The sequence below is a fragment of the Pteropus medius genome, unplaced genomic scaffold (assembly GCF_902729225.1).
Source record: "Pteropus medius unplaced genomic scaffold, Ma_sr-lr_union100, whole genome shotgun sequence".
In the NCBI taxonomy this organism is placed as follows: domain Eukaryota; kingdom Metazoa; phylum Chordata; class Mammalia; order Chiroptera; family Pteropodidae; genus Pteropus; species Pteropus medius.
The window spans coordinates 2,428,220-2,442,463 of NW_024352004.1; the positions used below are offsets into that span (position 1 = coordinate 2,428,220).

Here is a 14,244-nt window from a genome sequence, read left to right on the forward strand (position 1 = left end):
CTGCTCAAGTGTGGTGTGGCCTCCTCCCTTCTCATTTGCCATATCCTCCTTCCCTTGGTCACCGTCATGACATTATTAAGCTTCTTTTACAAGGAAGTTGGAATTCAACAGCTGGATCCTGGAAGAAGGGAAAGCTGGATGGGGAGGGTGACCGATTGGATTGGATGACCTGAAGCTGGCTGGAGCCGAGGGGTACGGGCCGCGGGGGGAGAAGCCCTAGTGTCACTCACAGGATGCTCCCCCTCCTCTTTCCTCCTTTTCAACCCAAAGCAAGAGAAAATGGAGACAACTGTAGCCCAGAGGAGTCTAGGGAAGAAGAAAGTGCACATATTATTGGAGTATCTGTCACCTCTCTTGGTCTACATAGGGACAAGCTAGATAACTGAGGGGTGCTGAGGCCTGACCAAATAAAGCCCTTACACCTCGTGATCAGATTTCAGAGAAGCAAATGTAGATTACTTTTGATGACCCTTGTGAATTTTGTCCCCTGGGACAGACCAGGGGAGGGCAGCTGTTGGTAAGGGGGAAGGTACAGGGTAGGATCAAAGCATAAGGTAGGACCAACCTAGGAATGGGGAGTGGGGTCAAAGAGGAAATGGGTGCATCTTGGACCAAAGAAAACTAATAAGAGGAGGAAGAAGGTCCAATAAGATATTCTCTGGGAGGATGGAATATAAATAGGAATGTGGGGGAGGTCAAGGATTTAATGAATGACTACAACTATCTCTGAGCTAGAGGGAAGGACGGGGAGAACAGGAGCGGGGGAGGAGGGGAAGAAGGGAGAAAGGGAGAAGAAAAGGAAGGGAGGAGGGAAGGACAATAGAAGAGCCCCTTGTGGGGCAAAATGCGTCAGCCAAGGAGGAATGGGAGGTGGGAATCCCAGGCTGTAACCTAAATATGGCTGCAATGTTTTTCCTGAGGGCTTCCCCTGCACAGACTGAGTTTAACTGTTGAAAGTGCCTTGGCTGTTGACTTAACCAAAAGTGAACCACGTGGGCCATTTTGTATGTGATTTGTTGATTAATCAACCCTGGAGAGCCCTCTGCTTCTGCCTCCCCTACCTTGGCTGTTGTAGGCAGGATTGGCAGTGTCTAGAAAAACAACTGGTTGGGCTCAGCTTTCTCTTGGTCCTAGAGGACAGCATCTCTGGGTGTGTGTAGCAAGCGCTTGGCTGGGCAACAGGAAAACATAGCCAATGTGGATGAGTGCAGAGTTTTGGGCCCATCTGCATAGGGTGTGTTCTGGGGGGATGTGGATACTCACATGGTTTGGGGTGCTGTGCTATCTTTGACTTGTGAATCTAGCAAAGAGGCCAGCCTCACACAGAGATACAACTTGTGGTCTTGGCCTCAGTGACGCCATGTTGGAATCTAGACCCTTCCAAACTTGCCTGGTGGTGAGAATTACTTGGGGTGTTTTTAAGTATAAAGGTTCCCGGGATAGACCCTGTACCTATTGCATCAGAATGGGTTGTTATGATAGCAAGTTTGGCAAATACTGCTAATTGAAAGGGCTGACCATTGGGGTCATGATGGGTGGAGGTGGATTTAAAGTTGCCAGATAAAATACAGGGCACTCAGTTAAATTTGAATTAAACAACAAATTATATTTACTATAAGCATGTCCTAAATATTTGCTAAATTTTCAAACCTAAGGTGGAGGGAAATACTAGGAATTTTAATGTAGTCCTGAGAGCACATCAGAAGGTGGACCAGCTCACACTCAGCCTGATATCCGGGGATGAAAGAAGAATGGGTTTGGGTCTAGCAAAGTAGAAGACTCCAACAGGACTCGCTTATTTTCTTCTTTGCGTCTGCAGGGGAAAGGTTTAGGCTACTTTTCGTTCCTTTTTAGTCATTAACATAATTTTATTCTCACTGCTCTGCTGCTTTTTTTTCCTTTCCACCTTTTTTCTTTTCTTTTTTTTAATCTGGAGGATTAATGTTCATCTTGAGAGTTTTACTCTACCTTGTAAGTGTAAAAAAAATATATGTATATAATATTAAACGAGCTCCTCTCCCTGTAAACAATGGGGTGTGAGTTCTAATAACCATGAACTAAAATGCTTTCCTATTCCTCTCCTTTTTTCTGTCTCCTCCACACTTCTTGTCCCAGTGATTTCTTGTCCTCACTGGGTGTCAATCAAGAGAACAGTGTTAGTTTATTTGGATGGGGGGTATTTGGTAACTCTCTGGAGAAAAAAAATAAGTACCAGGACATGTTGTGTTTTGTTCTTCAAAAACAGAGTATGCAATAATGGTAATAGTTATATCAGTAATAGTAGAAAAGAGTCACCTTCTATTTGCATTTACTTGTTTAAATCACATCAAAAGGATTTGAATATATTTGACTTATAGTGAGATTTTTATATTTTGAAAGCATTTCACATTCATAGTCTTATTTTATCCCCTGACCAACTTTGGCTGATAGGGAGGATAATGACAGTTAATCATGCTGTACTTCCCCAATTTCCAAAACGAGATCAATGGAGAATGGGAGTAATAGCATGTGCCATTCTTCCAAGAGAGGGTGGGAATTCGGCTCCCATGGCACGTGGGCTAGAACCTCCCACCTCTCTGCTTCAGTCTTCCTTTGGGTCTTTGTTATTTTTGCCCTTTTAGTGTCATATCCGGTTTCACTGGGAGCTAAAACTCTGTTTTTCCTCCTTCTTCCTTCCAGTTTCTCTCTGAGTCACCTGGAGACATTCCTTCTACCTTCTCAGCCTGGGTTATTTAGAAAAGGCATGTTGCCCAAGTGTATTGAGGTCACTGCCTTGGTATTCTGCGACAGGAGGCTCTCGGGGAGAGTGTGGCTAAGGGGCAGGCCTGTTATGTTCCTGATCTCTGATGTCAGTGACCACAAGGGGAGGGAGGAAGATAGTTTTTGTTTCTTAGTGTTTATATTTCTAAGGAAATTCATAACAAACCATAAGGACTGTCAGCAAGGCTTAATACTTCAAACTTTCTTCTGAGAAGCATTGTCATGTTAGAAAATGGAGTCAGGAAACCACCCCCCTTCAGACTCCAAACATTCTCTCCCTTTGCTGATGCTACTTAAAGATACATGACGGCCTCGCTGTTCTCATTCGGTGTCCTGGCCTCACCCTTCCCTCTCCTTCATCTGTTTTAGTCCTGGAAAGGCTCTGCTCCTCAGTGCATCTTGGTCTATGCAATCATTGCCTTTTATGGAAGGGTTTCTCCTTCGGCCTTTGCGGGCAACTGGAATCGGAGATAAGGTAGGAAGTTTTCTGAGCAAGGAAGAGACTGCTTCCTAAGGAAGGAGGGTTGAGAGAGATGGGTAGGGGCAGCAAGAGGTATTTGGGCACAGAAAAGCAAAGGGCTCATGAGTTCTCCCTTCCGCCATTCTGTCCTCTTCCAGAGTTGAGTGTGGGGAGGGGACTTTCATTTCTCTCAGAGACTTCAAAGATCTATGCTGTCCCTGTTAGAATCTCTTGAGCCAGGAAGATTAAATTATGTGCACTATTTCCCGCTGCTGATACCATTTCTCTACCTCATACCCATGAAGCTGAGAGAAAGAAAGAAGCTGCTGGCTTCCAGAAGCTCTTCTTTCCACTTTTTGCCCGGACCTGGGTGGTCCTCATATCTTTGTCTTAGTCCTTGCAGGGTGCTATAATGCAAATACCATAGACTGAATGACTTAACAACAAACATTTATTTCTCACAGTTCCGTAAGCTTGGAAATACAAGATCAAGGTACCAGCAAATTTGTGTCATCGATGGCTGCCTTCTTGCTATGTCCTCGCGTGGCAGAAGGGGCCAGGGAGCTCTCTGGGGCCTCTTTTTAAGGGCACTAATCTCATTCAGGAAGGTTCTACCTCATGACCTAATTACCTCCCAAAGCTCCACCTCTTAATATCATCACCTTTGGGGGCCAGAGTTTAACATATGAATTCTGGGTGACACAGACATCCAGTCTGTAGCACTGTTGGTGGTGTCATGTTTCCATCCACGGGAGGAAGCTGTTCAGCCTATCTGGAGGACTGGGCAGGAGAGAGAGAGGGACTCCGAGCATCTGGAGGGGTTTTTAGGCTACAGAATCCAGATTTTCAACATATGGATGGCTCCTTGTGGCCCAATCCCTCTCCTGGAAATACAGCTGCCAGCCATATCCTCATCTTGCATTCTACTCCCTACCTGGGGCATTTTCAGGTGTGACTCTTCCTGGGCCCACTGCTTCCACATGCTTGCTTCTCTGCCTTGATTCTCACTCTTTACAGAATGTAATACAACATATCATTTTGTGAAGATAATTACATTCAGACTATCTAGTTAGCATCTCACTTATGCCACTTCCTAGCTCATTAACGTTGGGCAAGTTACTTAACTGCTCCAAGCCTTAGATTTCTTACCTGGAAGATTGGGTTCCTCATTTGTGAAGCCTCCAAGCCTCAGATTCCTCACTTGTAAAATAATAATAGTTCCAGCATTATAGGAGGATTGCAGCAATCCATGTAAAGCGCTTGTCACAGGGCTTGCCATGCAGAAAGTGTTCAATAAATGTTAGCACTAGTAGTTCCGGGATATTGGCGTGACTTATTCTGCTTCTTCTGGAAGTGGTTGTGACGGGGTGGGTAGGGATGGGAAGGTGGTTTGAGAGCCCGAAGGCCTAGATATTGTGAAATAGGTCCAGGGAGGGGTTTTCCAGCTTTCCCGCCAGTCCCCTCAACCTGGCAAGGAGCCCCCGTGGACTTCTGCCCACACAGAGCGGCTAAATTTGCTAAATGTCAGAGCGGGAAAGGAAGGAAAATACCATGTCATCTCACCCCTTTATCAAATAGGTGAAGTAACTGAGGCTAAAAGGAGCAAAATAACTTATCTGAGGTCACATAGCTAGTTAGCGGCAGACCTGGGATTGAACTTGTTTCCTGATTTCCAGCATTTATCCCAGTGCAGTGTGTCTCCCATTCAATAATCAGATGTAAACACACAGAGCTCCAGAGGGCCGTGGAATACGCACCAGAGTTTTTGGAAGGGTGCTCAACTGGCTCTTTGTCCAGGATAAGGAAGGAAGCTTGAAGCGATAGGACAGCCTCTGGCCAGTGGCTTGGCATCATGAGATTTGCCCAAGCTCGTGAAGTTTATTCAAAATTAACTTATACAGGAACGAATTATTTATAGAGTATCTTATAATAATAGCTAACATTTATTGAGCACTTACCCCGTGGAAGGCCCCATGCTGTGTGTTTTAAATGCATTGTCTTATCTAGTCCTGCATAACGTCCCTGTGAGGCTGGGGCTATTATTATCTTTATGTTATAGCTGAGGAAACAAGGAAGGAGAGATTAGGTGACACTAGTAACTGGCTAGTAAGAGGCCATGCTGAGATGTAGTCTCAGCCAATCTACTCCTGTGCTCTTAGCCCCTACTCTCTGCTGCTACCCCATAGTTCTTCCCCTATCACCTCTGTGCTAAGTCCTGGTTGGGTGCTGGGAACAGAGAGGAAACAGTCACTGTCCTCATGGATCTCAGACCTTAGCCAGTGTTTTAACACAGTGGCTTCCAAACTGTTTTGACCCTGACCTCTAGAAAGAAAAACATTGTATATCATTATTTGTTATACATATTATACCCCACTCTCCAACATATAAATGTTTCAGGAAACAATATTTACTTTTGTATATAAACAATATTTATATACTTTGATACTTTTTGTTCTATCTGATCGCATTTTTATTTAATAAATTGAGACCCACTACATTGATTTTTGGGACCCGCAAGTGGATTGCATTTCACAGTTTGAAAAATTCTAGTTTAACAGACATCTTACTGTTTTGGCTTCCTTCTTAGCTACGAATCCAGAAACGGACACTCACCCAACCTTTCTGTTACCTCGGTTTCCTCTTTCTGTACAATGGGACTACGGTCTGTCTTAGGAAGGACCACATGAGTTCATTTACTCTGGTTTAGCTCCAAAATGTTGGGTAAGCTCCAGAGCCTACTGGAGATAGAGAGCCACCATAGCTCCTGATCACAGCTGCCCCTTGGGCTACTGTCTTACAGGCCCTGCCTCTGGGCTCTCCCCGCTGCAACCTGAAGGAGAATCTGCTGACGGATAACTGTGCCCTGGAGTCCATCGAGTTCCCCATCAGTGAGGCCAGCATCCTGGAGGCCAGACCCCTCAGTGACAAGGGCTCTGGAGACAGCTCTCAGATTACTCAAGTCAGTCCCCAGAGGATTGCGCTCCGGCTCCGGCCAGGTAAGGATGCGGCTTATCATGGGGCAATACCAGACAGATGGGCACGGGGCATGAGGTGGAGGTCTGAGCAGGAAGCCTTGGCAAAGTAGCTCACAATGGAAATAGGGAGGGAAGAGAAGGATGTTGGGAGGAGGCGTGGGCAGGAGAATGGAAGATAAATGTAAGGTGTTGGGACTTGGAGTCAGAAGATCTGAGTTTGCATCTTGACTCTCTTATATATTAGCTTTTTAATCTTAGGAAAGTTACTTAACCCTTCTAACACAGTAGGTACTCAAAAAAAGTTTGTTTCTTCTTTCCTCCAGTGCCTGTTTTACCTAGCTTATAGCTTCGTGTTGAGGCGCAGATGAGATGTAAGATGAAAAAACAATTTGTAAGCCCCATGTGAGATGTGGCAAGGGAATGGGGGCAGAAAAAAAGGGGCAGGAGGCTTTCAGAGGGAGGATGTGTTAGGCTTTTCGAAGCATTGATTTTGATTTTCTAATTAAATCAAAGAAAATTTAAGAGAGTACCTTTTACACGCAAGGCCTGTATTGAGTGCTGTGGGATTCAGAGATGGGTGGGACACAGTTCTTACATTTTACAGAATCTGTAGTGTAGTAACTGCCGCAACCTCTAGGACTGGGTGGTAGACCCTGGAGATCCAGAAGGTTAGGCAGATGGGCATTTAGAGATGGCGGAGAATTTTAGAAAATGGAAAAGAAAGTAAGAGGATCAAGAGATTGGGAGAGGAATAGACTTGCAAGGGGAGAGGAGAAGGGACCAGGGCTTTCAAGTTTGGCTTGATCAAGAAGTTACTTTATCCTAACTGTGTCCAAATCCACTTATTAAGTCTTAGAGGGAGAAGAGGAGAAAAACTAACATCCTTCTGCCTTCCAGATGATTCGAAGAGTTTCTCCGTCCAGGTCCGGCAGGTGGAGGATTACCCTGTGGATATCTACTACTTGATGGACCTGTCTTACTCTATGAAAGATGACCTGTGGAGCATCCAGAACCTGGGTACCAAGCTGGCTTCCCAGATGCGCAAGCTCACCAGTAACTTACGGATTGGCTTTGGGGCCTTTGTGGACAAACCCGTGTCACCATACATGTACATCTCCCCACCAGAGGCCCTCAAAAACCCCTGCTATGAGTAAGTCCCTCCACTAGAAGCCAAGGCAGCACCCTCCTCTTCTCCCCAGGCAAGTCAAAGTCCTGGTTTCTATTTCCAGCTCTAGGGTAGCTTTGTTGACTGCCTTCTGGCCAAATCATAACTCCTCTCTTCCTTGGTCTTCCTGTCTGGCAAGTAGGCCAGCCTGTTGATCTGGAGTATTATGTCAATAGAGTCCAAGGCTGTTTGGATATCTAGAAAGAAAATCCATCAGCTTCTTGGTCTTGGTCACAAATAAATAGGAGACAAGAGAGAATGGGAGAGAAATGAGATCCAAAGTTGAGAGAAATTTATGGATAAGTAAATAGAGGAATTATTTCATTGTTACTGTCATCATTGCCTCATCACCAAGAGGATGAGTCTTACAGGGTTAAAATGCAAGGAATTAAGTCCTAGAGGAATATAAAAAGTGAGAATGATATTTATTGAACTCTTTAATAGTCTGTAAATTGACAAGGGTGCCTCTGTTGACACCTTGGCTTATTACTGAATGGCATGTTTATCTAATTGTTGGAGACTATGGATTATAATAATTTAAAATGGTGGTTACTGAGCCTGACAAGGTATGAATTTACTTTTTAGTTTCCAAAGTTATATGACATGCCTTTTTAAACTCTTGTCTTAACAGGGGTCGTAAGATTCCCTAGTAAACATGTCAGCCATCAATTAAACAAACAAGCCACTGGTCTGGTGATAGAAATACTTCTGTCTGGCACAGATTTATCAATTTATTGATAGTTCGGGGACATTGTTATTGATGAACTTTTGCTTTATTGTTGTGTTAATGTTACTTTAGAAAAGCATTAAATATGAGGTGATAGCAACAACTAGAGCCTCACTCTGATCTAAGCACTTGATATGTGTTAACTCATTTAAGCCTCACAACTCTTATGAGATATATGCTATCACATCCCCATTTTCATAGGTTAAGTACAGAGAAACTTGCTTAGGGTCTCATGACCTAGAAGTAGAGGAGCTGGGATTATGAACGCAGGCAGTCTCATTCTGCAGCTCACTCTGTTATTCTCTAGGCTAGCTGGAGGTAAGGTCAGTGTGATGCTTCAGGTAATTTGAAGGGTGAATTTGAATCTGAACTGTTTGAGTAATTGTGGTTGTATAGAACTGGCATGGTCACACCACTATCCATATTTGTTCCCCTCTCTTTCCCCACCACTCCCAGCATAGCCTTTTCCATCATGGTGTCTACTTAAATTATCTCCCTCCCTTCCCAGTATGAAGACCACCTGTTTGCCCATGTTCGGCTACAAACATGTGCTCACACTGACTGACCAGGTGACCCGCTTCAATGAGGAGGTGAAGAAGCAGAGTGTGTCACGGAACCGAGATGGCCCAGAGGGTGGCTTTGATGCCATCATGCAGGCGACAGTCTGTGATGTGAGTTTGGAGTGCCAGGTGTGGTTAGTGCAGATCAAATGGGGAAGGAAGTGGCTCAATGGTAGTGATTCTGTGTGAAATAAGGGAGGAACTAAGCAGAGCTTCATATAGTATAAGCAATAAATTGCTCCCAATAAAGAAGCTCTGCTTATATCCATTCCCTGGCCAGAGCTGACATGTTTTTGAACCTCATAGTCCCAGATGTTTTTGGGGGAAAGCATCATCTCATCTTCTCTGGAAGCCTATAGAATCAAGCTGTATTAACTTAAGCTCAGCAGAGTGGGCAGATGTTCAGATAGGTTTTCTTTCAGCCCAGCCCAGCTCTGCAGATGCAGGTGGGTTTCTAGATGGGCCATGTGATTATCGTTGGAAGAGTTATATTTAGAGTTGAATCAGGTGTCTTTCAGCTGCTTGAACTAATCTGCTATGAGATTGTTTTCCTAAGAGAACAGAAACCCCCGAATTGGAAAGTTCCAGTTTGTGTACCGAGGACTGGGACTGAGGCCCTTCTCTAAGACGACTTGTTCAGACCTTCAGGCAGGGAGGTCCTTCGTTCTTTTTTTTCTGCCAACGACATGGCTAAAGTTGCTTTCTCTCATTTGCCTTTTTTTTTAACAGGAGAAGATTGGCTGGAGGAATGATGCATCCCACTTGCTGGTGTTTACCACTGATGCCAAGACCCATATAGCACTGGATGGAAGGTTGGCAGGCATTGTCCAGCCCAATGATGGGCAGTGTCACGTTGGCAGTGACAACCATTACTCTGCCTCTACTACCATGGTGAGATTGGCATCACCTATGGTCCCTGTTCACTATGGCCTACTACCCTAACCTGGGCAGAGTCTTGTGTAAATGTGAAAATGGCAGTCCTTCCTCTGGGCAGAGTTTAGGGCTAGTTTCAGCCTGCCCTCACCCCCACCTCCATCAACTGGACACCTTCATCCAGGGTACAAACTGCACAACGATTAGAAATGATCTTGCCTGTGGTCAGTGTTACGACTACCTCTACTGCCTCCAGTATCAGCAGAAGCATCCTGGCATCCGAATGGACCCAAAGGACTTTTGCAAGTCTAACTGGAAAGCAGGCCTTCCTGTCTACTGTGCATGGATCAGCCCCTTCTTGGAATCCCATGCTTATCTGTGGTTATTAGAAGGAGATAGAGGAAAAAGAGTCAAAGATCATCAAAAGCATGGAGAGCTGGTCCTGTGAGGAATGGTTAGAGGGCTCACAGTCATTTAGCTTGACAGAAAAAGGCTAAAGGATGATTTAGCTGACACATGAGAAGACTTCTTATACATTGTTTTCTATGGCCAAATAAGGTTAAATAAGAGGAAATGAGTTTAAATTGGAAAAGGAGAAACTGCTTTTAGGCATAAAGAAAATGTACAGATCCTCAGAATACTGATACTCTGGATATCTGGGGGGAGATGTGAATTTTTCATCTCTTAAAGACAATATAGCAACTACCTCATCTAGGTGGCTTAAAGGTACACCTATGTAAAGTCAGGAGCCTGAGCTGATGACCTCATGAGCTATCCACAAGGTCTAGGATCCTAGGGACATGTTCATAATTCACCAGCATCTCCACTGTGGCTTGAATTCCTTGGTGTCAGCCATATCTGAGTTGAACACTACCCAGCAATGGGTGAGTCAGTAACCATTGACACCTAACCTATGCAAGACTCCTTACCAGGGGCTGAGGGAGGTAAAGAGATGATATGGAGGTCCTACCCTCAGGGGGGTTTTAGTTTAGTTGAGGAGATGTGTTACCAACAACACAAGATGCATGATCAGTGCTAAATGGGCAGCACAATCAATAAGGCTTTAGATATTCAAAGGAGGAAAGCTTGTCATGAGCTGAGATGGTCAAGGAAGGCCTCATGGAGAAGGTAGGACCTCAGCTGGGTCCTAAGGAAGGAGGAGGATTACCAAAAAGAAGGCTGCTCTAGGTGGCAGAAAGAGAGTGGGCCAGGTCAGTGTTAAGTGAAGAGGGAGAAAGGTTGATGATGATTAGTAAGGAAGGTTGGAAGGGCCATGTGGTGGGGATTGCAAGTACCAAGCCAAGGCATTTGTCAGTAGCTGCAAAATAGGAGGAAGCTTGTAAACAATGAGATCGAACAGTACTTGGCCCATGGAAGCTGCTCCTTGACATTAATGCATTGAATTTGAGTAGGAGGAAAGAGGTGCTTAGTTTTGACACTGCCATCCTATACCTCTTCATCTCTCTCTGGAGTTCACAACTGGGTTTGTGCTGCTACTTATCCCCTTACCTTATGTTCATCATGGGAAAGATTCAAGCACCACTACTGCCTACACTATGGCCCAGAGAAGCCAAGTTCTATGGCTTAGAGTTTGGGGATATATGTGAATAGACTTCTTAACTAACCTCCCTACCCTCCCTTTTTACAGGATTATCCCTCTCTGGGGCTGATGACTGAGAAGTTATCCCAGAAAAACATCAATTTGATCTTTGCAGTGACTGAAGAAGTAGTCAATCTCTACCAGGTGACTATGCTATCAGGACTTCCTGGAGTGGGAGTGGGGCCTGTGATGGGTGGACTTGACTCAGGGAACCAACCCACGCAAGTATTGGCCATGGTCCCCAACCAGGAAAGATCCTCCTCCAACCTGTTCCCAAGAGTTAATGATTCATCTCCAACCTTGAACCTAGCAGGATGTGTATGTTGATGTTTGCAGTGGGGTAGGGGAGAAATTCCATGAGGTGAGGGGTGTGAGAAGTTTTCTTTAATTTTGCTCAGGGTTGAAAAACTGCTAGATTCCTGGCAATGACAAGTAAAATATCCTGTCTTTCCCTCAATCTTCATTTTGAGAACCTCAGCCTGATTTGGGGAGGGCTTCTGGAGACCACTACCTTTGTTTGGTCAGCCCTGGACATCTGTCTTCCTTTCTAGAACTACAGTGAGCTCATCCCAGGGACCACAGTGGGAGTTCTGTCCACCGATTCCAGCAATGTCCTACAGCTCATTGTTGATGCTTATGGGGTAAGTGTTTTGCGCTGGGAATGGGCCTGCTAAGAGACCACCTCACTTGGCATTACCCAGGAGGGCTCCAATTTGGGAGTCCTGGCTGCTAGTCCACTACCTTCCTCATGTTCTTCCAGGGGCTGGGCGATGATCGACACTGGGAGCAATGCAGTCTTCTGAGAAAGAAATGGCTCAAAAAGGAATGCCAGGCCATGTTAGAAACAATGTGCGAAGAGCTTGGAGGAGGTGGAAGGGAAAGAGGATGGGAAGGAGGAAGGTGTAGAGCCCCGACTGGGGGTTGGGAGACAGCAGGGTGAGGGAGAGCTGGGCTCCAACAATACAGGAAAGAGGGAGTTGATGAGGGGAAGGGAGTGAGGTTGATTAAAATTTAGGTAGAGAGCGCTACTATCATAGGTGACCAGTATTCGCACTTCCCTTTCGAGCGTTCATGAGGCCTGCAGGAGGGTGTAGTTGGTTTAGATTTTACTCGGACTCACCTAGACACAAGTGGAGAAAGAGGCAGGGAGCAAGTCCTGCTGGGAAATACTAAGTCACAGGCTCCTGGGGGTGCTCTGTCAGCTTCCACGTGAACCTCAGCATCTGGCACCGCCAGGGTGAGTCCAAGGCCACCTGGTAGATTTTGCTTGGAATGGAACTGGCTCCTACCCATTTCCTCTCAGCCCATTTTTTTTTTCTTTCTTCACCCTTTTCTGCTTAGAAAATCCGCTCCAAAGTAGAGCTGGAAGTGCGTGACCTTCCTGAGGAGTTGTCTCTGTCCTTCAATGCTACTTGTCTCAACAACGAGGTCATCCCAGGCCTCAAGTCTTGTGTTGGACTCAAGATTGGAGACACGGTGAGGTGGGCTGGGCAGGAGTTGAAGCTGAGGCTCTGATCCTGGTCTGTGCCCTGGAGTGTCTGAGGGTTCCTACCCCTTCCTTCCCTTACAGATGACTTTCTTCCCTAAGGTCATCACAGCTTAGATGGAATGGAGCTGCCGACCTTTTCCTCTGAGGCTTCTGTTGCCTAAATCTTCTCTATTAAGCAAACTTCTCTGTCAGGATTTTAAAAAACTTACATTTAGGTTACCTCTGTTTGTTTACGCGCAGTTGATTGCAAATGAAAATATTTCTCACCTTCAGTCCCTAATCAGCTTCTGACCTCCCCCATGGTAGTGCCTTTCTTTCCTCCACAAGGTAAAGCGGCAGGTGTCTTCTGTTAACATTTATTGAGCACTGACTTTGTGTCAGGCTTTGTTCTAGGTGCCAAAGATTCAATAGCAAATGGAAAAGGCAAAAATACCTGCCCTGATGTAATTTCAGAATGTAAATGTTCATTTTGCCCCTCCCGTCTCTCTATGGCTTCCCTTTCTTAAAGGTTGGTTCTCCTCTGCTTCTGCCTAAGGGGAGAAGGGTTGGTGAAGTGGAAAGAGGAAAAGAGGGGGATTTCTATATCCATACCATCCAGGTCTATATCTATATTTATCTATATTAGCCATATTATCTATATTTATCTCCAGATATCCATCCATCCTTCTATATATTCTAGGCACATGGGCACATATCCCATGTAAGGACCACTGGCCTGCACACGTGATGAAATGTTATGTGGAAATCGAACAGTGGATCCTGAGCCTGTGGTTGACCACTGTGTGGCATTGTGTGGTGCAAAGGAGTGCCCTGTGTGTCCTGTGATATTACGTAATCGGTACAGCTAGCTTAGCTGGCCTGAGCACAGCATTCACAAGATCACGGATTCTGTTCTGCTTGAACTGGTTTATTTCACATATGGAATAAAAAAACCCAGCCTTCTATATCATAACCGTAAACACATGGTCTCAGTACCCAGCCGGATATGTCACAACTGCATAACTATTCCAGGGCTCTTGCTTTTGCTTTGCAGACCTTAGTGGTGGGAAGGCTGAGGATTATATAGGAGTATATAATTGATAGATTACATATAGATATAGTGATAGATACTCGGGGATGAGACTCACAATGAGCAGGGCAGAGAACTGGAGTGTTAAGAGGGTCCACCTGTGTCTGAATGCGATCTTTCCATCCAGGTGAGCTTCAGCATCGAGGCCAAGGTGCGTGGCTGCCCCCAGGAGAAGGAAAAGTCCTTCGCCATCAAGCCTGTGGGCTTTAAAGACAGTCTTACTGTGCAGGTCACCTTCGACTGTGACTGTGCCTGCCAGGCCCATGCCGAGCCTTACAGCCGCCACTGCAACAATGGCAATGGGACCTTTGAGTGTGGGGTGTGCCGCTGTGGGCCTGGCTGGCTGGGATCCCAATGTGAGTGCTCAGAAGAGGACTACCGCCCCTCACAGCAGGACGAGTGCAGCCCCCAAGAGGGCCAGCCAGTCTGCAGCCAGCGGGGCGAGTGCCTCTGTGGCCAGTGCGTCTGCCACAGCAGTGACTTTGGCAAGATCACGGGCAAGTACTGTGAGTGTGATGACTTCTCCTGTGTCCGCTACAAGGGGGAGATGTGCTCAGGTGAGTAGA

General features: G+C 45.7%; 1 protein-coding gene across 3 annotated transcripts in view; it reads left to right on the forward strand.

Moving 5' to 3' along the window:
• ITGB3 (integrin subunit beta 3) overlaps positions 1-14,244 on the forward strand; it is a 46,426-nt gene that overhangs the window by 14,993 nt on the left and 17,189 nt on the right. For all 3 annotated transcript variants that reach the window (XM_039846842.1, XM_039846844.1, XM_039846843.1), the window contains 8 exons: positions 6,021-6,216; positions 7,093-7,345; positions 8,596-8,758; positions 9,377-9,538; positions 11,169-11,264; positions 11,672-11,761; positions 12,462-12,596; positions 13,806-14,235. In XM_039846842.1, coding sequence (XP_039702776.1) covers positions 6,021-6,216; positions 7,093-7,345; positions 8,596-8,758; positions 9,377-9,538; positions 11,169-11,264; positions 11,672-11,761; positions 12,462-12,596; positions 13,806-14,235 — 1,525 coding nt within the window. The remainder of the gene's footprint in view (positions 1-6,020; positions 6,217-7,092; positions 7,346-8,595; positions 8,759-9,376; positions 9,539-11,168; positions 11,265-11,671; positions 11,762-12,461; positions 12,597-13,805; positions 14,236-14,244) is intronic.